The 23,958-nt window shown below is 43.8% G+C and overlaps 1 protein-coding gene across 1 annotated transcript; it reads left to right on the forward strand.

Moving 5' to 3' along the window:
- Positions 1–110: 110 nt before the first annotated feature.
- MPHOSPH8 (M-phase phosphoprotein 8) lies at positions 111–23,126 on the forward strand. The gene is made up of 14 exons (XM_056858672.1): positions 111–242; positions 2,681–2,830; positions 3,502–4,647; positions 6,108–6,204; positions 6,725–6,952; positions 9,615–9,740; positions 9,825–9,913; positions 10,836–10,976; positions 14,005–14,091; positions 15,470–15,624; positions 18,057–18,211; positions 18,894–19,021; positions 22,581–22,664; positions 23,030–23,126. Exons 1-14 carry the CDS (start codon positions 111–113, stop codon positions 23,069–23,071), a joined length of 2,760 nt encoding a protein of 919 aa, XP_056714650.1. The 3' UTR covers positions 23,072–23,126.
- Positions 23,127–23,958: the final 832 nt, after the last annotated feature.

The raw sequence follows: 23,958 nt of genomic DNA on the forward strand, positions 1-23,958 counted from the left end.
ACAGCTCGGCTTGGGTGACTCGGGCGTGCGTCGGTGGGGGGAGGGGATGGCGCAGCGGCCCTAGGCTGTCGACGGTTGGGGGGGGGGAAGAGAGGAAAAGCGGCCCTAACATGGCGGCAGCCGTGAGTGAGGCTGCGGAGGCGAAGGAGAAGGCCGCCGGCGAGAAGGGAGGTGGAGGGGACGACAGCGAGGAGGACGATGTCTTCGAGGTGGAGAAGATCCTGGACGTGAAGTCTGAAGGGGTGAGGCTGCGGGCTCAGGGTCCTCCTCCTCTTCTCAGGAGGAGGCGGAGGAGGAGAGTGGCATCTCTCCTGTTATTCCGTTCCGGGGGGCGGGGCAGGGCAGGGCAGGGCTGGGGGGCGAGAGAACGAAGGCGTCCCAGGCGGCCTGTGGCCGAGCGCAGCGGGGGAGGCAACCGCCCAGTGACCCGTCCCTACTGCATGAGGGAAAGGGAGGGGGTCTTTCTTACAGGAGCTCTCTAGACCTCTCAGACACTCCACCACGTGTGAGGTCATTAGAAGATGAAGGAGAGGACCAGCGTGACCTGTACAAGCGCTAATAAGCCGATGAAAAGTGCGCCCCCTTATTCCAAAATTTGAGTGCTTGGGAGCGGATTCTTCAGCGCCCCAGTTAATAAACGAGTTGAAAATTCCAGGTGGGCAGCCATGCTTGCCTGTGCCAGTAAAATGAAACAGGAGTCTCTGGTGGCCCTTTCAAAACTGTGTGTGTGGAGTGCCGTCAAGTCGCAGCTGACTTATGGCGACCCCTTTTGGGGTTTTCATGGCAAGAGACTAACAGAGGTGGTTTGCCAGTGCCTTCCTCTGCACAGCAACCCTGGTCTTCCTTGGTGGTCTCCCATCCAAATACTAACCAGGGCTGACCCTGCTTAGCTTCTGAGATCTGACGAGGTCAGGCTAGCCTGGGCCATCCAGGTCAGGGTCTTTCAAAACTAACCAGTGTTAATGTTTTGATGGGTTATGTCGCACTCTGTCAGGAGCCTGAAGTGTTTGTGTGTTTATGTGCTTCATAAATGTGTCTTCCTCGCGCATCTGATGAAGTAAGCTCTGACTTGCAAAAGCTTATGCTGAAAGTTGTTAAAGTGCCATGGGACTTCTGTTTAATTTTAGCTGCAACAGACCCACATGGCAGCTGTGGAATTATCTTGGTGAGCTTCAGTCAGTCATCTTATGGAAAATAGTAATTCCTGTTTTGAAGGAAATCCTGGGATCCATAAAGAGTGTTTTTAAAAATGTTTAATTGCCTGCAGTGTGAAACTGCTGCAATGTTATACACAGTACTTCCATTGGAAAAATATATACATTTAGCTTTACATATATGTGTATACTGTATACATATTGCTATCCCAAAAAAGACTGTCTAGTTTTTAAATAAAAAAGAAAAAGATATTGCTTTTCAAATAATTTTCTATTACAAGTGTAAAGTTATTTCAGTCCAACCATATAGTGCACTCATTCCCCCCAATAAATGAAGAATTAGTTAAATGCATCAGTAATTTCATTATTACTTCATTTTTATATCTATAGTGCAGCAAGCATGTCAATTTCAAATAATTTATAATCAACCAATTTTTCATTTCCCAGTGTTTCATTGTTGCAATCTCTTCTTCTGTCTTTACTGGACATGTAATACTGGGTGGCGTGATACGGGTCTCTAACAGAATTTAGCAAAGTAAAACAAATCAAGTGGCACCTTTAAAACTAACCAAGTTTATTCCAGCATAAACTTTGGTGAATCTCAAAGCTGCTATTTGATTTCTTCTTTACTTCACTACAACAGATGAACACAGCTATTCTTTAGAGAGAATTGTCAGCTCTTTTACTAAATGACAGTTCTCTGGCTTCTTTGGTAAAAACCCAAAAATGTAAAACTGTTTATAGTACAGATCTGTACTTGGTCAGAGTATCACATCACTCACTCCCTCTCTTTCACTGTTAGACGAAGATGGGGGAGTCTTATCACTGAGATGTAAAAGTCAGTAGTTGAAAATAGCAGCCAAATATCTTTGTGCTATCTTAGTGCTCGCTATCCGCACCCAGAGATGCATACTGCTGTATTGTAGCTGCACAAACTAGATAGCACGAATACCTTCCGCTTCTGTTTTGAACTTGCCTACTCCACTTACTAAAAGCTTTTCACTGTCCGGTGCCAACATTGCCCACAGCTGTGAACTGTGAACAAATGTCTGCATTTGCCATTGCTTTCCTGCTACTTTATTACAAGGTGGAGCCCCATAAGGAATTGTAAGGGTGTGTAGTCTAAAGGATTCTGGAATTTTGACCCATTACACACACACATCTTTTTCCCTCCAGGATTCTACAAATCTCAACGCAGCAGTTTCTGCTTCCCTCCTGTTTTGTTTTTGCTTTGTCTTTTTACTGAATCTCACCAGCTCTCGACATTCCAGATCTCTTAGAGCACAATTGCTCCCCCTTGAACTTTTTGGATGTTTTTTGGGGGTTAATATATTTTTCTGCATACCTGGAGAATCCCCCAAGTATATAGAACACTGTATGTGGGTAACCTGGGGTTTGTTTGTTTTTTTTGCTTCTGTGATTGTTATGAGCCATCCATTTCATCATCATTCTATAAAGAGCTATTTTGTTAATGAAAAAATTGCCTTTATTGTATGTTTACATAATTAATTGTCTGTGCTTAACAGGGCAAAATACTATACAAAGTGCGATGGAAAGGATATACATCAGATGATGATACGTGGGAACCTGAAGTTCATTTAGAAGACTGTAAAGAAGTACTTCTTGAATTCCGAAAGAAAATAGTGGATACTAAACCTGTTAAAAAAGAGGTACCGGTATGTTTGATTTCATCTCTCATCATCCACTCTGATCTTTGGGATGGATCTGTGGCTCAGTGGTGTAGCACATGCTTTGCATGGGGAAAGACTGGGATTCAGTCCCTCACCTGCCATCTTCAGTTAAAAGGGTTGGGAAGCAGAGGATGTGAAAGGGTGATCCCATGGAGTGCTGCTGCCCATCAGAGTAGACAGCACCGACCTTGATAGACCTCAGGTGTGCCTCAGTATGAGGTAGCTTCATGTTCAGTAGATAACTAATTTTAGGTCTGTTTTCTGTGGTTGTAGCTGGTAGCCCTTTAACTGCACTCTGGTTGTATTAGGTTAATATCATCTGAGTTAAGTTTAATGATCCGGGAGATAATTTATTGTACTGAAAAATGCAGTTTGTGACTTTGCAGAGAATTCACTATCCATTTCTTTTCTGTTGCAGTTGTTGGACAACCTCTCTAATTTTGTGTATCTTGTGCTTTCTACATAGTTTGATATTGTTAGGTCCCTTAGGAGAGATACAGAATCATACAGATCTTTCAAAGGCTGAGCTTGATAATGTTTTCATTAAATTGAAAATGTTGACATTTCCATTTCTGCAGGTTTTTACTGTACTGGAGGTGTGTTAAATGCTAGTTGATTTAAATAAACTTCTATCTTTGTCTCCTTCCCACCTCCAGAAGCTGCCTTTAAATGATGATTTATTTGAAGCAGATTCTGAAGCAGACAGTGACAGGCAAAGTGATACAAAAGGAGACCTGTCTCCACACAAGAAAAAGAAAAAATCTAAAGAGAGGGAGGACAAAAACCAAGATGAGATGAGAAAGAAAAAGTCTAAATTGGTAAAAGGCAAAGACAGACCTGGGCTAGAATGTGAAAATTCCTCTGACAGTATGGCTTCAGATTCAAAACCAAAGAAAAGGACTTCAGAGGTAAAAGAGGATTCAAAAGTTTCCAAAAAACAGAGGAGAGAAGATTCAAAAGACAGCAGTAAAAGGAAGGGAGAGTTTAAAGATATAAAGAAAAAAACAAAAGAGGAATCTAAAGAAAATAAACATTTTCAAAAGGATAAATCCAGTGCTCCGCAGTTAGATATTGAACCCAGCTTGCTGGATGATTCTTTTTCTCGTGGTGTCGATTATGAAACTCTGGAGTTGGACTCTGACAGCAGTGAGGAAAAACATAAAATATTTCCCGGCAAAGATCAGGCCAAAGAGGAAAGCACGCCACGGGTTCCAGCTGTTGAAAAGCAGCCAGACAGTTCAACAAGCACAGACGATAGTTCTGAAGTGAAAGTGAAGAGAAAGAAGAAGAAACACAAAAGGGCCGAGGAGTCTGAGGACAGTAGAAAAGTGGACACCAAAGACAAACATCTGGAGAAGAAAAGCATGCACAAAAAGCAGAAGCCGCCAGAGAAAGCAAAATCGGCCACTGAGCTGGAGCATAAGAGATCTGCTACGCCTGCCCCAGTGCAGAAAGGCTCAAAACTGTCCAATGATGAGCGAGGGCACAAATCTACAGACTCTGCAGGGGAGCTGAGCAGTCATGTGAAGCAGAAGAACAAAGAGCCAAAATCAGGCCAGTCCCACACAAGGGATGCGCTGCTGCAAAAGTCTGCTGTTTCGGACGGCAAAGAGAAAAGTGCAAACTGGAGAGCTGATGAGGAGAAAATGAAAGAGAGGCATTCTCTAGGGGAAAGTCTGTTTGAGAAATTTGTCCTGGATTCCGACGGCAGTAAAGGAGGGAGCACAGTCAGCAAGAAGGGGCTCTCTAAAAATGATTTGAATGCAGAGGACGTCTCCAAGGACAGAAGCACGTTATCAAAGGTAACTAACTGTATGATGCCGCTTTAAAGTTCTGGTGCTTTCGTTTTCTTTTCTGGGCACCTCCTTCTACCATGTATTCCTGTTGGAGGTGGGGGGCATTTCAAAACATGTTACATACCGTATAGACCCGTGTATAAGCCGACCCGCGTATAAGCCGAGGTGCCTAATTTCTCCCCAAAAATGGGGAAAAATTAGGCACCCACGTATAAGCCGAGGGTCTGCTTATAACCCCTCCCCCCCGCAGACTTACCTTCTGGGCTCCTGGCGGTGGGAAGCGGCGGATCCGGCGGGGGCGGCCTTCCTGCAGCTGCAGGAGGCCCCCCCCCAGGCCGCTCCTGGCGGCGGGAAGTGGTGCGGCCCGGCGGGGGCGGCGGAGTAGCCTCCCTGAGGCCGCAGGGGGCCTCTGGAGGCCGCTCCCGGCCGGGAGAAGGCAGCGGGGGCGGCTGAGCGCCCTCCCCGCGGCCGCAGGGGGGCTCTGGAGGCCCCTCCCGGCCGGGAGAAGGTGGCGGGGGCGACTGAGCGCCCTCCGCGCGGCCGCAGGGGGGCTCTGGAGGCCGCTCCCAGCCGGGAGAAGGCGGCGGGGGCGGCTGAGCGCACTCCCCGCGGCCGCAGGGGGGCTCTGGAGGCCGCTCCCGGCCTGGAAAAGATGGCAGCGGTAAGTTCCCTCCTCCCTCCCCCCTCCTACCATATTGACCCGTGTATAAGCTGAGGCCGGCTTTTTCAGCCCTTTTTTTGGGCTGAAAAACTCGGCTTATACGCGAGTATATACGGTACTCTCAGCCTAACCTACCTCACAAGGTTGTTGTGAGGAAAAAATGGTGGTGAAGAGAACAATGTTAGCTGCTTGCAGTTCCCTTTGGGGAGAAAGGCAGGGTATAAATGAAGTAAGTAAGTAAACAATTAAAAGGGGTGTTCCCCTTCCTCCTCCCGGGTTTTCACATTTCTACACTGGAAACATTCTCACGACAGCTGTCATCCTCTTCCCAGTTTTTGCTTGTGATGCCACCCTTTAGGAATGCTTGATCCAGCTTAGCCAGAACATGAGCCTTTTTCAGAAGTAGTTCTGGCCTGCTCAGGTATGTAAAGCAGGCAAGAGTTCTAGAAAAGATGCAGAGGAATGTTATGTAGGAGGGTGTTGCGTGCAGTCAGGGACCAGGCAGCAGGCTTGGCCTTTGACTCCAATCACAGCAAGGGAGATCCTGTGTTGGGCAGAGCCTGATGCTGATTTTACTCTCCCCGGGAGTGCCGGGCAACACAGGAGTAAGTGCCAAGCAAGCACCAAAACAAAGGAACACAATCACGACAGAGGGTGTATTGATGAAGTTGGTGGTTTGCCATCAAAATACTGATCAGGGCTTACCCTGCTTAGCTTCTGAAATCTGACAAGATCAAGCTAACTTGGGCTATCCACATCAGGGTGGAAAAATAATACTGTTTTTATATTTATCTTTCATTTCCAGGAGAAGGAAGCCAAAAAAAGTGAAGTTAAAGATAAACCCCAAAAGAGACACGACTCTGAAAAGGAAGAAAAAAGAAAAGAACAGAAGGGGTTCAAAAGTAAGTGTGAAACTCTTAAGATCCTTGCAGGAATTGTAAAATATTTCTAGAACATTAACATAATCTATTGCCCACTGCTATAATTCAGATATAGTTTTGTTGTCGGAGATAAGGTTTATGCAGCAAACATGTTTAATCTTAGGTATAATTTGTCCTAACATGTTTAGTGCTAATGTCTTAGGAAAGGGTATAAGAGCCTAATTTTAGCTTTCATCTGTTTTCTTCAGTGCTAATGTAGCAAAAATTAGTTTTGGTATATGGTAGGCTTTTACTTTCTCCACATTCATTAGACCATTCATCTGCTGAATAAATTGGGCTGTATACTGCATATATGCCATATTGGGAAATTCGAATCTGGGCAGTCCTTCTTTAGGGGTGCCCTCATGACCACCTTCTCCAACAAAGCTGCCTCCTTAAAGAACTAGATTCCATTGTGGGTGTTAAGGAAATCTTTATGCATCAGTTAATACAGACCATGATTTATGCCGGCCATAGTAATCATAATAACTCTCTATTCCAGGTTTGAAAGAGATGAAAAGTGCATTTGATGTGTTTAACATCTCTTCAGAAGAAAAAAACGAATATTTGGACAATCGGAAGAGAGAGGACTCTGTGCAGGACTGTCGATCTACAGAGGAACTGAAATTGAGAGATAGGTATAAGGATAGCAGGAGCACAAGGGATGAGACGGATACTTGGGCTTACATTGCTGCAGAGGGTGACCGTGATGCTGTTGAGGATTGTTCAGGTAAGAAGTATGACATCATAAACATGAGTGATGTCAATATATTGACATCGTTGCTGGGAGCAAGTGCTAGATGCAGCTAGGGATTTAATATACTTAAGATTGGGATCGTTAAGCATTCCTACATATTTGAGACACAAGTGCCCAGTTCTACAAAGTTTCCCCCGTATCCACTCTTTTTAGCTATTTCCATCCCCAAGCTGAGAAAACGAGTCACTGAAAAGGACAGTAATGCTAGGAAACATTGAAGGCAGCAGGAAAAGAGCAAGACCCAACATAAGATGGATTGACTCAATCAAGGAAGCCAATGGCCCTCAGTTTGCAAGACCTGAGCAAGGCTGTTAATGATAGGGCGTTTTGGAGGTCATTAATTCATAGGGCTGCCATAAGTTGGAAGCGACTTGACAGCACTTAAGACACACACATGCTCATACCCATTACATTGCGCTCTACAGTCCTGCAGCCCCGTTGACTCAGGGGTGGCGTCTATTGGGCCCGTTGTCTCAGGGGTAGCGTCTATTGGCCTTCCTGCACCCTCCTACTCTAGGGCTGGGACTAATCACTCAGAAGCCTCTTTGAATCCTGAAGTGGCCCACAACTTATATGACGTTGCCTAATACTCTATGTGATGCCTGCAGATTCATTCACAACCATTTTGGAACTGAAGCAGTTAAAAGTTGATGCTTCAAGTTGTGTCGTGCGGTCGTCCGCCAAACAACATAAATCACTGTGTAACAGTGATGGTACCTTTTAAACTGGACGTCCCCCCCCTTTTCTGAATAATTAATCGTGTGCATAATTTCACAGCAAACAGTTTTTTTAGCCAACTCAGATTTGTTAAAAACATAACCTGGTATTTATATGTTCAGCTGGGTGTGAAAGCTGGACATTGAAGAAAGCTGATAGGAAAAAAGTAGATTCCTTTGAAATGTGGTGTTGGGGGAGAGTGTTACAGATACCGTAGACTGCTGGAAAAACAAATCAGTGAGTTATAGATCAAATCAAGCCTGAACAAATCAAGCCTAGAAGTTAAAATGACTAAACTCAGGCTATCGTATTTTGGGCTCATTATGAGAAGACAAGAGTCACTGGAAAAGACAGTCATGCTAGGAAAAGTTGAGGGCAGCAGGAAAAGAAGAAGACCCAACAAGAGATGGATTGGCTCAATAAAGGAAGCCACAGCCCTCAGTTTGGAAGATCTGAGCAAGGCTGTCAAAAATAGGACATTTTGGAAGACCTTGATTCATAGGGTCACCATGAGTCTGAAGCGACTTGACGGCACTTAACACACACACACACTATTTATATAGCACAACTAGTGTACATGGTGTTTTAAAACTTGGGGTATGTAACGCAACACCAGAAAACACTGGTTGTTGTGGACCATGTGGTCTTTACCCCCCAAACCATGCCAGTGGGGTTCAGAGGAGACTCATGGTCAAAATGGGGTGGGGCTACAGTGAAGAAGAGCAATCAGGTGAAATCATCCACAACTTTATTGGGTGGGTGGGGAAGGGGAAGGCTGGCCCGATCAGCTTCAGTAAGTGCCCTTGTGCTGATGGTTCACAGGATCCATTCCCAACATCCTGTGGCACCTTAAATACAACATAATTATCATGGCATAATTTTTTTGTGAGACTTGACACCACAGAAAAGTTTGTTTAGTGTAACAAGGCTGCAGTATATGGCTGCAACAGACTAACGTGGCCACGCCTTAGGATGTAGAGTGTTTTAAAAAGTGGACTTGATGCATTTAGTTCTCCACTCAATGTGCTTGGCTTCTGCCTGCCTTTGTAATGCTTTTGGCAGATGTATGTCTTACCCAATCAAAAGCTGATTAAGTTCTCTGAGTTGCACATCCCTCATAAATCAGGAGGACAAACCACTTCTTATTTTATTAATTGTTATAAAATGTTCATCTATTTTAATGTTTTGTGCATTTAAAAAACAAACCCTCATCTTCCATCTTTTGAAGCTGAGGAAGTGCTTCTTGTGTGGTGGGTTCGTGATGTCATAAGCCCCCAGCCAAGCAGTGCCATGCGCAGCCCCTTACCACCGAGCGCACAGGCCAGCTTTTCTCAGAGTTTGGCCTTGGAGGGAAAATTGTATGTACGATGAGAATAGCGAATGTGCTGCCATGGTGACAGGTAGGCAATGGAGGGCAAACGGATGAATATGCAGGAATGTAGGTGCACATCTTAAGGCCTTGTTTCTGTTTGGAGGAGGATGACTAAGTAATTAAAGCCAAGAGAGAGAATGTGGCAGCCTGAATTGCACTGTGAATTGTTATTTTTCTTCTGTCTTGAAGTGGGTGGGTCAGGGGTTCCAGGGGCTTCCTGTATGAGGCAAAGGCACTTCTGCCCACGTGTGTTTCACCGTGCTGTTTCAGAGCACCGTGCTGTTTCAGAATGTCAGGGGCGGAGGGAGAAACAATACTGGGTTTGCAGCTGGTAGGAGTGTCAGCCCCCTTGTCTGAACAGCACTCTGTCTGACTAGGGGAGGGTGGGCTATAAATGTGAATAATAAATAAATAAAAATAAATATACTCCCCTGATGCAGTTTTCTATTCATCCTGACATCTGCAAAGGTGGCGACTTGCTGATGACAAAACTGATCAGGGTCTTTCCCCCTCCCACTTTTCCTCCTAAAAATTCCACCTTGGTAGAGGTGAAGCAACAAACTGTGAACTTGGGGATGGATATGCAACTCGAATGGCTAACTCTAGAAGATTTTCAGAAGCACCTTGATGGAGAAGATGAGAACCACTTGGCAGTGGAAGCAGTATCCTCCAGTGAGTAAAAGCTACAGAGATGAAGCAGCTTCATTCCTCCATGTTTGCAACTGATTTATTTCTGTCGAACTTGCTCTCTTTTAGCTCAGCTGCGTGATGCTGTTAAAAATGGACATTATGCTACAGTAAAGATGGCACTTACTTCCAATGAAGAGTATAATCTCGACCAGGAGGTAACCCCTTTTTTGTGTATGAAAATTAGCATAGTGTTCTCTCGATAAAAATACAGGTTTAGTAATGTGAGTGTTTCAATAAATGACAGAACATACAAAATGCTGAAGGAAGTATCCCGGTTGACTACTTGATCCTTCTGTCCTGTTGAATTGAATGTGGCATGTAACATTGTCATTGGATTGCGACTATGGAGGTGAACAAGAATAATTGTTTGACCCTTTGGGGTGAGATCACTGGATTATTTAAAATTGATTACTTGTCTCCGTGACATCCTTGAACCACACTGGTTTATTCATTGGCTGAAGATGGGGATTTCCCTCTTGCTCTGCGCAGACAGAAGCAGGAGCACAAACATGGCTTGGCCTGTAGTTTGTCCAGAGCCAGTCATTCACTCTACCCGTGTGAGATGTTAGAATGGCTAGCCAGCATCAGTCTTCTGAGGAGTCAGCATGGTGTAGTGGTTAAGAACAGTGGTTTGGAGCAGTGGACTCTGATCTGGAGAACCGGGTTTGATTCCCCATTCCTCCACATGAAGCCAGCTGGGTGACCATCTAGTCACAGCTCTCTCAGCCCCATCTACCTCACAGGGTGTCTGTTGTGGGGAAGGGAAGGTGATTGTAAGCCGGTTTGAGTCTCCCTTAAGTGGTAAAGAAAGTTGGCATGTAAAAACTGACTCTTCTTCTTCTAAAGTGGGGCATGGGATGAGCACTTCCGCTCTGTACACTAAACATTTTATCGAAGAATGGGAAAATTCCTTAACCACAATGACTGCCTAAGAAAAAAATTAAGTCTGACCTTGTGGCTTTATGACTGACCCCTCAGCAGCAATGTTGTGCCTCTTTCTGTAGCTTAAAGAGCAGAGTTGTAACACAGGAAAGTTTTTCTCCTTGAAAACCAAACATTAATGGACCACTGTTGCAGGATTCTAGTGGAATGACTCTTGTGATGCTCGCTGCTGCAGGAGGTCATGACGACATCCTTCGACTTCTCATCTGGAAAGGAGCTAAAGTGAACTGCAGACAGAAAAACGGAACTACCGCGCTGATTCATGCAGCGGAAAAGGTGGGTTACTTTCTTGCCTTTTTTTCAATCCAATCGACTTCCGGTAGAGAGCTGATCCGAGCGCCATGTCCCCCGAGATTGCTCGAGGGAACCAAGAGGCGTTCTGAGCCGGGGCGCCTATTAAAAGCCCCGATTCCGATCCTAAATGGTGGATTGGAAAGCAGGCAACCCCCTGCTGACGAAGAAGAGCGGTTTGACTCCCACCCACCCCCCTCCCACAAGAGCAGCTTGATGTGGAGGAGGGTCGGATGAAGTCCCGCCGGCCGAGGAGGAATTCCACCGCCACGAACGTCTCACGGAAATAGGCTCCGATCTCCTCTATCTTTTACTGAATATGGAACAAGCTAACAACAGAGAACCCCGACTTCCAACATCCGAGTAAGTTACATGAACTCCTTCTGTCTACTAATCCGATTTTGAACGACTGGAATTTTTCAAAATCGGCTAAAGACTCTATACCCCTTCGCCCAGGATTCTAAGTGATCTTCCGACTAAAAAGGCTATTTAATTAAACTATAAAATGAGCTAGCAGGCAAACAAAACAATCAGAAAGAATTGAGTGGCACAAATAGCTACCAATCGGCGGCTGCGGCATAGAAGTGGGGAGGAGAAATCCTTCACTTTTGATTCTCCATTCCTTTACTTTTAGGAGAGTCCTCCAGCCACATTTTCATTCAGGAAGTGGCTTTTCTAGGAAGACAGGAAATCACAGTGGGCTGTTGGGCCGGTTGGGCCCCACTCAGTGTAGCAGCAAAATAAATCTTACCCTCTTTAATCATAGAGTGGGAGTGACAGAAAGTCCACTGCCTTACAACTCCCTGTACACTTCCTGGAATAAGTTTTAAAGCCAAGCCAGAGCCTTCTAACAACTTAGTAGCTTTCTTGCACTGAGTTGCCTGCTTATATTCAACTCACTAGTCTGGAAAATACAAAAGCCACAGACAATCATGGAAAGTAATCATCAAAGGATACAAGAAATGTTGGCCACGCAAACTGAATTATTAAAGAAGAAGTTTGAACTGGTTTCTATACAACAAGAACAGTCAGCTATACAAATGACTTTAATTATTACTCAAAAATTTGATGGCATAATAAATGAGATCAAGGAAATAAAAGATCAAATTACAGTAATGAAAAATGGCATGAACAAGATGGAACTCACAGTTAAAAATATCACTGAAGAACTGAAAGAAGTTAAAATGGACATGGAATCTCAAGCACAACAAATTGAAGCAATACGACTTCAGGAAGAGCAAGTGAAGGACCAACTAGCTGTTTTGGACCTGCAACTGAAAGAATCCAACCTGCGTATACTCAATCTGCCTGAAAGACTAGGGGACAACAGAGATACTATCATAAAATCACTTGCTGATATATTTCATTTAAATGAACAAGAATTAAATCACGCAATAAATAAGATATACATAATCCCCTTGTCAACTCGAGTACAGAAAACAAAAGCTAGAGATCTTGATCTCCTTTTTTGACATCAGGATGAAAAACATCATTATGAAAATTCACTTGGAGAATCATCTAAGTGTAGATGATACACCGTTAATAATTCTCAAAGACATTCCTCGTCACCTGATTGCAAAGAGAAACATCTATAAAGACTTTACTGAGACATTGAGAAACAAGGGAATAAAATACAGCTGGCTGCTACCACAAGGACTTACCTTCACCTACAAACAGGTTAAACATGCTGTCAGCTCACTGGAAGATATCAAAAATTTTTTGACAAGAAATAATGAGCTGGCAGACCTTACTACAGGAATACAAAAAGAAGAATCAACAGCCCAAGGACCAATGGGTGAAGATTGTCACAGTCAAGAAAGCATACAGATGGCAAAAGGAATTCCAGACAGAAGAAAAAGTTTTAAAAGAAGGGCTAAAAAGCTGGAAGAATACCAATTTGACTTTTAATATGGGAAATGGGGGAGTAGAGGAATAACAATATCAAATTAATTTTTTATTTGGGGGTACATTAAGCTTCTTAAGATCTAATCCATTATAATATGACAGAGATGAGTGACTGGAGAAAATTATATCAATGTGTTTTGTTTTGTCTCTGTTTTTTCTTTTTTAATGGTTTATTTTTCTCTTTTTATTATTAATATTATCTTAATATTACTTATTGAAATGAATTAAACAAGGGGAAAATATAACATTAAATAATAATCTATTAGGATTAGAAAATATTAATACAAAGGAGATACCAGATTAATGTAGGGAGGGAGGAAGTCGGTGGGGAAGTCAATTATAACTAACTATATTTAATATTGAAGACATACACCTAAAAATTTTTTTACTTTTTTATCGATTCAAAGATTGGTATATAGGATGTATTGTCAAATAAGATGTATAGTAATTTTTGAAAAACAATAAAAATATATATTAAAAAACTTTCTTGCCTACTTTTCTTTTTTCCTTTTCCTCCAGAACTTCTGACGGAACTTTTTCTCCCAGCTTGCTTGGAAAAAGCGGTTAAAGAAAGTGCCACTGGCAGTCTGACTGGCAGCTTAAAAGTGTGAAGCTTCCCAATCTTCACAGTTTTACTTGTCTTAACAGAATTTCTCACTTACAGAGACCAAAAACAACAACCTGAAGTTCTAGTGCTTTGTGGAACATTTAGAGACTATGGAACATGAAACCACTGTGCTTACTGACCTTGACTTCTTTCTAATTGCAAAAAAGGGCTAATGTTGATAGCCTGTTATTTTCAGCATTGTCTTTGTAGCACTTTAGTTATGAGAGAGGACCAGCAATCTGTCTCATGTAGGGCTCTTTAGTGTTAGTGCTCTTCTTTAATGTGGACTTCATAGGAAAATTAGAGACCTGGAACACACCTGATTTACTTTGATGCAGATTTCATTACTCCAAGGAGCAATGCAGTATTAGTGTGTGAGTACCAGGAACAGGTTGAGATGGCACATTACTTTGAGACAGTTATGGATCTGCCTGGCTTCCTATATTTTGTGTACACTTAAAAATATTTACATTTCAACATCATTGTTTGTGTTTCTTGTAGAATAACCTAACGACTGTTGCTATCCTTTTGGAAGCTGGGGCGTGTGTGAATTTGCAGCAGAACAGTGGTGAAACTGCTTTAATGAAGGTATGCACCATTCTGTTATGTAATTTGTAAACCCAAGGGACTGAGGTCGAACTGAGCATATCTGCTCAGACAGCACTCCTCTGAAAACTCCTTTGCATGGATCATATCTCAAACACAAGCTAATTTTTAGTGTTGGAAGTCTTCAGGTCTGTTGCTAAACCCCATGTCATGTTGTTTAATAACACACAGCTTTGTAGTGAAGTATTTTAAAGCAGTGTGTTATAAATGAACTCATTGTTAATATTAGACCTGAACTTGGCCTTCACTTTGCTTCTGTTGACCCATGAGGTTAAATGTTGGTTTTCCAGGCTCAGTCTAGGAGAGAAACATGGCACAGAAGCAACCCAAAAGAAGAAAACTTCTTTTTTTGCTTTCCCTGAGTCTTGTACTGATGTCACAGTTCTGGATAGACTAATCCCTAAACAGCTTGGACAGGGTTATCTGCCCTTAAGGACTGGGTGGCTGGAAGCTGCTGCTGTAGGAAAGTCCGTGAGAAAAACATTCCAGTATCACGTTTTTCTCCCATAAAGCCTATATATCATAGGCGAGTCATTCATAATCAATAAATACATGAAACTCATACACAGTTGATGTGAAGTCATACAATGACCAAAGTAGGACCAAATATGGACCAAGCATGTTTCGGCCTCAAAAAGGCCTTCCTCAGTGGTCAGACACAGAATTGTAGTCTAGTACACAGCCTAACAGTATAGTATCATAATGCACAGTAGAAAACACATAAAAGCCCTTCTAGTATTATGAAGCTTCTTTTAAAATTATTTACTCCATGTACACTGGGACATGGCTCACATGGCCCACCTTGTATTTCATTCCAAGCTTCCAAGGATGTGTATACATCAAACAGTGTGTTAGGTCAAAAAAGAAAAGGAACAGGACCTAACTACTGCTACCAAATCTTTACTACCCCTCCTGAAATCCCTTCTGATCCCTGGAAAGCAAATTCTTGAGGTTGTACTCCCACAACCTGAGGAATCTCCTTCCCAGGAGTCAGATGGGACCACAAAAGATTTGCGTTCCCTCCACTGGCAGTGGCTGGGGTCCAGCTCATTAACACCAGAACAGAATACAGGGCTAGGTTTCTGTTTGCTAGGACGAGGGCATGCATGGGAAAGGTAGGAGCTCCATCCTCCTGCGTCCAGTGCTGGCCCGTTTCCCAAGGCTCTCTTCCTTAGGGATTGAAGGTGTGGTGGAGGCATGGCTGTCGATGCTGCTCAGGCCACTGTTGCCTCCCAGTTGGCTAAACATCTCACAAGAGTCACTTTTCATGGTAGTTCCTACTCCCAGGACATTCATGTGCAACGAATATTTGAATGCTTTCATGTATTTAACCAGCTCCTTTCTTAACTTTTGCATGTAGGCTTGTAAGAGAGGAAATTACGATATTGTCCGCCTTATGATTGAAAGTGGAGCAGACTGCAATATTTCATCAAAGCACCAGAGCAACGCCCTTCATTTCGCTAAACAGTGTAATAACTTGCTGGTGCACGAGCTCCTAAGGAGTCACTTGGCCATGTAAGTACTTGCTTAGGGAGAGCTCCAAACTATGCTTAAGCAGGTGTCTTGGTTTCCATGTGGGGAAGAGAAGGCTGCCACTGCTTGAACTCATTTCCTGCACAAGCTCAGGCAGTGTTTCTAGTAGAATTGTTGGGCATTAGTCTACGAGTTTTGTCTCTGCCAGGATTACAGAAAGTTAAATGTTTGTGTTTCTGTTTACATTGACTAAAGGGGATGGTGCTAGCCACTTGTCAAATGGTCAGATCAAGAGCTATGGGTCATGTGATGTTCTGTTGCGATCTCAGTTGAACTGCCGTTTTGGTTAAGATGAGACTGACTGTTTCTTTACTGTGTGTTAAGCCTTAGAGCCTGTTAGCCACGTGCTGACATGAGTTTAGGAAACAAATTGTAGTTATGAGTTATTAATATATTTGATTAGTTATTTATATATTTGATTAGTAAACCTCTACGTTTAGTAAACCTCTATGTTTTGTGAAGGAAAGCAGTGTGTCTTGAATCTTTGTGTGTCTAATTTATGATCCACAAGATCACGATTTATCGCAATTTATCTCAACAAGAATGTGGTCAGGAATTGAAATAAATTTAGAAGACTTTTGCACCACTAACCCTGAGGTCAGGGTTAGAAGCATCTGGGCAAAGGTTTGGGCGCTGGCGATGTCAGTCCCTCATGAGGGACATTGCCTTGATTGATAAATTTCTTCCTTCGGAAGTGAGCCTTTCCTTCCTCGCTGTTTTAAGGTTGTTGTTTTTTAATTCAGTTGTGGAACATACACAGATTGCTATTACATTTCCTCCAAAATTTTATCTGATCAGACCACTGCAGTAAATGTCCAAAGTGAAAATCCATCCACAACTTTTGAATGGGTTGTTGTAATACAGCTGAACTAGAAATAGTTCAGAACAAAATCCTTAAGAGTAGACCTGCCCCCTGACAGCTGAACTAGCAAAATCCTCATGTTTTGAATTCTTAGTATTGTGATTAGAAATAGAAATCTGTAAAATTCTAATGGGAGTTAACAGCCCTTAATAACCATGGATATTCTTTTACTGTTGAAAGAGTGATCAGCTGTGGAGTACAAGTCCCTGGAGCCCTGTTTACCCTGGCTCCTCAGGAGGTTTCTGGTGGAGGGCTGTCCCTTTCACACAGAAAGGGGCTGGGACAGGGGGTGGAATTGGACTCTAAAGACGTGCATCCTTAGTGCCCAGTTCCCCCTTCCCCGAGGTCTTGTTCACAAAAGGACAACCAGCAATAGATAGCCCAAAAGAGGGTAGGTCTTTCAGTGGCGTCAGGGATTGGGTAGCAAGAAGACCTTGGAGAAGGCAGTGCCATGTCTCGGGAGCTCTCTCTGTTGGCTGAGCGAGCCGACTCAGTCAGTCCCCTCCCTTATATTCCCCCTCTGTGGCAAGGGATATTCTGCATCATAATTGGGGCAGGGGGGATCATAACAGGCTGTGCTTCTCCATCACCTCTAAGCTGTTTTTCTACAACAGTGAAGGGTGTGCAGTACATAAAATTCCTCACCTGCACTACAGAAATCAGTGAATCTGTGGTGTCTGCACATTTCAGCTCTGTTGGTTTTGAATGATAGAATCATAGAGTTGGAAGGGACCACCAGGGTCATCTAGTCCAACCCCCCTACACAATGCAGGAAATTCACAACTACCTTCCCCCCACCCCCAGTGACCCCTACTCCATGCCCACAAGATGCCCAAGATGCCCTCCTTCTCATCATCTGCTTACGGTCATAGAATCAGCATTGCTGACAGATGGCCATCTAGCCTCTGCTTAAAAACCTCCAGGGAAGGAGAGCTCACCACCTCCTGAGGAAGCCTGTTCCATTGAGGAACCACTCTGACTGTTAGAAAATTCTTCCTAATGTCTAGACGGAAACTCTTTTGATTTAATTTCAACCCGTTGGTTCTGGTCCGACCTTCTGGGGCAACAGAAAACAACTCGGCACCCTCCTCTATGTGACAGCCCTCCAAGTACTTGAAGATGGTTATCATATCACCTCTCAGTCTTCTCCTCTTCAGGCTAAACATACCCAGCTCCTTCAACCTTTCCTCATAGGACTTGGTCTCTAGATCCCTCACCATCTTTGTTGCCCTCCTCTGGACACGTTCCATCTTGTCTACATCTTTCTTAAATTGTGGTGCCCAAAACTGAACACAGTACTCTTGTCGAGGCCTAACCAGAGCAGAGTAAAGCGATACCATCACTTCGCATGATCTGGACACTATACTTCTGTTGACACAGCCCAAAATCGCATTTGCCTTTTTAGCTACCACATCACACTGCTGACTCATGACAAGAAAAGGTTTTTCTGTCTTTAGTAGGTCACTTATGGTTTTGTGTAAGAATCAGCTTGCAAGAGGTGCAGTAGCATTTTGCCCAGGAAATTGATAGTTTTTTCTGTTCCTTGTTTCAGGCTCTCACGAGTGGCAGAAGAGACAATCAGGGAATACTTCGAAGCCCGTCTTAGTTTGATGGAATCTGTGTTTGATATTGCATGTCATCGGCTTTGTGAGGGACCAGATTTCTCTTTGGATTTCACCTATAAGCCCCCGCAGAATGTGCCAGAGGGTTGTATTTTTAATACATTCCCCCCCCCCAACACAGCATTGAAAATTCGAATGTTTTAACTTGCTTAAATGTCTCAGATATCCATTGTGAGTGAGAGAAGAGCTGTGCTCAGTGGTGACGTTTATTCTGCTAGTGGCTGGAATGTTGATCTGGTTCTTGGGGAAGTTGGGAGATTGGGTTGTGAGAGAAGGGAAATATATATCCAAAAGGTACATGGAATTATTGGAATCAAAGGGTTGGATCCCACAGATCTGTTGAACCAAGGGTACTTCCCTCTGGCTCAAGGAGTATTCAGATGCGAGAAGCTCTCCTAACACCACCGTTAGAGGGACCCAACCAAAAATCCAGGAGGGGCAACTGCATTTCAGAATAGGAAACCAGTATTTGGGTCTCAACATTTGAAACTATTTTCGAGAGTACTTCTAACAAGGCTAATCTTCTAAAACAATCTTGATTTACACTAAGTGAAATGCAGGCGATAGCTGTCTTTGGGGCACTATCAGTGGAAGAGTTTTATAAACCAGACACTGTTGCTGTTTTCAGAATACTGATGTTCCAGCTGTTGAAACCGTTGCATGCTTAAGGCAGCTTGTATGAGTTTTCTCATGAGGTCAGGTGTCAGTGACTTATTGTTTTTGTTGTGCTGTTCTTTCTAACAATGCAATTGTTTCCTTTCCCGTAGGATCTGGAATTCTTTTATTCATTTTCCACGCAAACTTCTTTGGGAAAGAGGTTGCTGCTCGGCTCTGTGGACCATGCAGTGTGCTAGCTGTTGTTTTGAATGACAAATTCCAGCTGCCTGTGTTCTTGGTAAATTCTTCCTGTTCTTTCTCTCACATCATAACTCTTCAAAAATGTAACTTATTTTACAATTTTATTTTTTAACAGTTTGGTGTTGATTGGAGCTCCAGCCCCGCCAACCCATAGCTGTTGGTCCCTGCAGGTTCCACAACCATGGGAATGATGTTTCTAGGGGTTAGAAAATATTGCAAAACCACAGAGGAACATGGGAAAGCAAGGGGAGTGGTAGGATACTGCCCACTAATGGCTAATTTAGTTTCTAGTCCCATTTTTTAGATGCTGGCCTTAACCAATGAAGCTGATCTTGTATTGAGCAGGGGGTTGGACTAGATGACCTGTATGGCCCCTTCCAACACTGTAATTCTATGATAAGCTCTAATGCAGTTCCTGCCTGATTTTAATGGTGGTAGATTTCCCCCCAAAAAAATTGCCATTAGTTGCTTAAATTTTTTAACGGTTCAAAAAGAATTTAATTGGAATGCACAAGTCTGTCTGGCTGAATGCAGGCTGTGAGAATTCTGCCTCTTGGGATTTCCCACTGGGGTTATACATGCATGTGCATTTATCACCTAAATATATGTGAGGTACGGCTTCTTGTATGGAAGTAGTACCTCTGTAAGAGATTCATCATATTCAGAGTAACTTAAGAGTTTTCCAAGGTATGCACAGCTACCTCCCTGAGAGTTTAAACTTTGGGGTTTAGTGCCAAGTAAATATTTTTCCAATTACGTATTAAAAAGGAAGGGAATGTGCATTTCTAGGTATATTAGCTGCACTGCTTGGCATTCAAATCTTGCCTAAATGATTTGAGTTATCAAATCAGCATTCCAGTTATTGACGGCAAGAGCGAATGAATTCAAGTAACAGTTCACATACTCCCTTCCAGGCACATGATTGGTCAAGGTTTAGTTGACTTGTCATGGTATTCTGCAGAAATGTATTCCCATTTTTGTAACTGAAAAACAGTTTACTGAGTTCATCAAATAGCTTGTGTGTCCTAGCAGGCAGCAGGGCTCTCCTTCATGTATTTAAGTATAGGGTCTCATTCTGGAGATACCTTCAAGGTGCTATGAGAGCTAAGACTTTGGGGAATGATCTGCTTAGAGATGAGCAGCAGTTTCTCTGCTAGGAATATGTACTTGGCACCCTGGCCTGGACTTCCTGCAAGCTATTGTTGGAGGGAGCCAGCAGTTACTTCTTATCCTTCAGGTCAATAGCTAGGTAAGCCAGGTTTCCTGTTGCGTCCTTCTCATCCTCTCTGCTCCCTCCAAGCCCCACAGACCCTGCCATTCTTCCTGGACAGAGCAGCTCACCCGGCAGATCCTCCAGGTGAGTGGGCGGGGCTAGCCACTCCTGGCATCTGCATCAATCCCAGCCCGCCTCATGCCTTCCTTCCCTTTGGCTCACTTTATCTAGGTGGTCAGAAAGGCACCCCACTTTATTGTGAGCCTCGCTCATTCTTCTGTGCCAGTTTTTGCCCCTCAGAAGCCACCTTTGCGCCTCTCTTACATAGACTTACAAGATGTGTCTTCTCATCTGCACTCACCTTAAGATGGCCATATTTGGGATAATGTGTAGAGTTCTGGTCTCCATATATATGTATTGCAAACTGACTTAAATGGTGTTAAAAGGGAATTAAATTTATGGAAGGTATGTCTGCCAGGCGCTATTCACCATGATGACTAAATGCAACATGTGTTTGGAGGTCATAACCCTCTACATTTCAGTGCTGGGGGCGGAGGAGTTGATCTTCATGCCAGGCTTGTAGGCATCTGGCTGGCCACTGTGCGAAACAAGATACTGGATTAAATGAAGTGGCTGCTCTTACGGATTCCGTGACTGGAACAGGAGAGTGTTGATCTATACCAGGGGTGGGGAACGTCAGGCCCAGGGGCCATTTAAGGCCCGCGAAATCGTTTTGTTTGGCCCTTTGTGGGTCCTGGCAGATCTCTAGCTCAGAAGGATCTAAGACTGGCAATCCACCCCCTCTTGCAGACAGGAATAGCCTCTATTCAAGGCGGATGTGAGTTTGTTTTGCCGAGAAAAGGAACCTTTTTCCCCCTTGCAGAAGAGTTGTTAGCTTTGGAGCTGCTAGGACCGCCCAAGAAACTGTGTTAACCCTTTCCCACCCGGGCCATGGAGAAATGTACTACAAGAGGGCTGGGGACGGAAGTAGTGACAATGGAGGGGTTAAAGGGGGCAGGGCCAGAATGTGCAGGGGGGGTGAGTTCTTAGCCAGTGTGTCCTCATTTCACAAGTGGAGGTAGCAGGAGCCGGCTGTAGAATCTGGCTCCGACCATGCGGAGCAGGAGCAACTCCGGCATGCAGCTGGACAGCTACACCCGGCTGGTGCAACAGACCACTGGTTGGATGCCTGCCTGCTTGCCTGCACGGTGTGTGTGTGGGTGTCATCTGGGGCAGCTGCCTGCTTGGGGCTTGGTCAGCTAATTTTTAAGTTGATAATTTTGTATGGCCTGCGAACAATGTTATAAATATCCAAATGGCCCTTGGTGGAAAAAAGGTTCCCCACCCCTGCTATATACCATTCAGTGCGATGTTCAGTGGACAAATTAGTGGGACCGAAGCCATGCAAGAGTGCTGGGGTGAGGGGAAGCAAGAGTCCCAGGATGGTTGCAGCCCAACATGTAGATGTATGCGTTGTTGCCTGTTACGTACATGGTTGGCACTGGGTTTGGGGCTTCCTAGCCAGAATAAAGAGCCCTGTGGCGCAGAGTGTTAAGCTGCAGTACTGCAGTCAAAAGCTCTGCTCACGACCTGAGTTCGATCCCGACGGAAGTTGGTTTCAGGTAGCCGGCTCAAGGTTGACTCAGTCTTCCATCCTTCCAAGGTCGGTGAAATGAGTACCCAGCTTGCTGGGGGTAAAGGGAAGATGGCTGGGGAAGGCACTGGCAAACCACCCCGCAAACAAAGTCTGCCTTGGAAATGTCAGGATGTGATGTCACCCCATGGGTCAGGAATGACCCTGTGCTTACACAGGGGACCTTTACCTTAGTCAGAATAACTTACTTGGAACATATCCTCCTCCCATGTCAAAATGCTAGAGAAATACTGCTGCAAAGTATACTTCAGGGTTTTGGGTTTTTTTTTTGCCATCAAGTCACATCTGACTTATGGTTGCCCCTGGTGGGGTTTTCAAGGCAAGAGACGTTCTGAGGTGGTTTGCCATTGCCTGCGTCCCTACCCTGGCATTTCCTGGAGGTTTCCAATCAAAATACTTTCCAGGGTCGACCCTACTTAGCTTCTGAGATCTGACGAGATCAGGCTAGCCTGGCTTATCCATGTCAGGGCCTATGCTTCAGGTGGTGGAAGAGGGAAGTGCTGTTAAGTCACAGCTGACTTATGGCGATCCCCCTTGGGGTTTTCAAGGCAGATGTTCAGAGGTAGTTCTTCAGATTAGATTCTCCCATTCTTAACCAGTACAGCATGCTGGCTTTCGTATTTCATATTCTCATACTTCAGGTAGTGTAGAAAAAATGCTTGGGATATGAGACTAACCAGGAGCTTGATGGTCGTGCATTTTGAATTCTTTTTTTCCTCTTTATTGCAGGATAGTCACTTTATTTACTCCTTCAGCCCTATTCCAGGCCTTAACAAACTCTTCATACGTTTGTCAGACGCTCCTACTGTCAAGGTGAGTAATACAAGCAACGAGGTATGTGTTGCTAAAATGCTTCAAAAAGGCTTAATTTTCCTGGAACCTAATGTTTTCAGTGACCGTCCTGATATCTTCTATGGTGACAAACACAAGAAGTGCTGAGGTTTGAGAAAGGATTTCTCTTGGGAGGGAGCTTGTAAAATGTGATGTATGTATGTGTGACCATGACAGGTACTTGCCTTGTATTTGTATTGCCTAGGTCAGTGCTTATGAAATCTTGATGAACCCTAACTTAATCTCCACTGAAGACAGCACAAGGCTTTGTTGAGAAACTGTACACGGATTTTACTGATAACATTGACTGTACCAAGCATAATCCATCAATTTTTTTCCCCTTACAGGTAAAGCTGCTCATTGGTGCATACAGAGTACAGTTGCAGTGACCTCACAAAACTAACACTGATGCAATTCTTTTGTTGGAGTACTTTCTCGATTTTTTATAAGTTTGAGTCGGATAAAGCAGTTTGGAACTCTCTTTGCATTCAGTACTCCGATAGCGCTTCAACCTTGGTCCCCTTTTCCTGGACTCCACTTACATGTGAACCTACGGGCTAGCTAGCAGATGTGCTGCACAAGAATACCGGGATGGGATGGCTTTTATTTTGTATAGAGATATCTGTATTTGTGCCAATGACTGTAATTCCATTTTTAAGCTGTAACATCCAGACTGCGTATCTCAGCATTTCCACAATGTGGAATAGTGCAAAGACCTTAAGGTAATGTTTTTTAAAAAGCCGGGATCTTGAATATTTGTAAAAACTAAAATTTTGTTGTAACTACAGTGTTTATATTTAAGCTTTTATTCCTTCCTCCAAGAACTATACTTGCTGCTGACGTCAAGGTAACAAGGCAGGCAGCACTTCTGTTTAATAAAAGGACTGTTGCCAGTAAGATATTGAGCACAGGCAAAATGTGGGGCGGGGGGGTTGTGGATGGCGGGTTATAAAGCATGGATTGGGTCGCCATAATGGTAAAAAACAAAACAAAAACAGTTTCTAGTGTTCCTGATTTATAGTTAAGTTACAGGGGAGAAAACGTAGTTTTGCAAATACTTTCCAGTTATTTTTGTAAGACGTCACCTTTATAGATACATTCGGATCTCCTGCATTTATGTAATTTCCTCCTGAAGCGTGCACCTGTTGCCCTATCAATTGACCCATTTTTATTGGCTGACAACAGTTCTTTAGTGATTCTGCGCTAATAAAAATGTAAAACACCTGCATGGCTTATTGAAAACTATAACATTAAACATCGTGAAACAAACGGAAGG

Source organism: Euleptes europaea, chromosome 12 (genome assembly GCF_029931775.1).
Source record: "Euleptes europaea isolate rEulEur1 chromosome 12, rEulEur1.hap1, whole genome shotgun sequence".
Classification (NCBI taxonomy): domain Eukaryota; kingdom Metazoa; phylum Chordata; class Lepidosauria; order Squamata; family Sphaerodactylidae; genus Euleptes; species Euleptes europaea.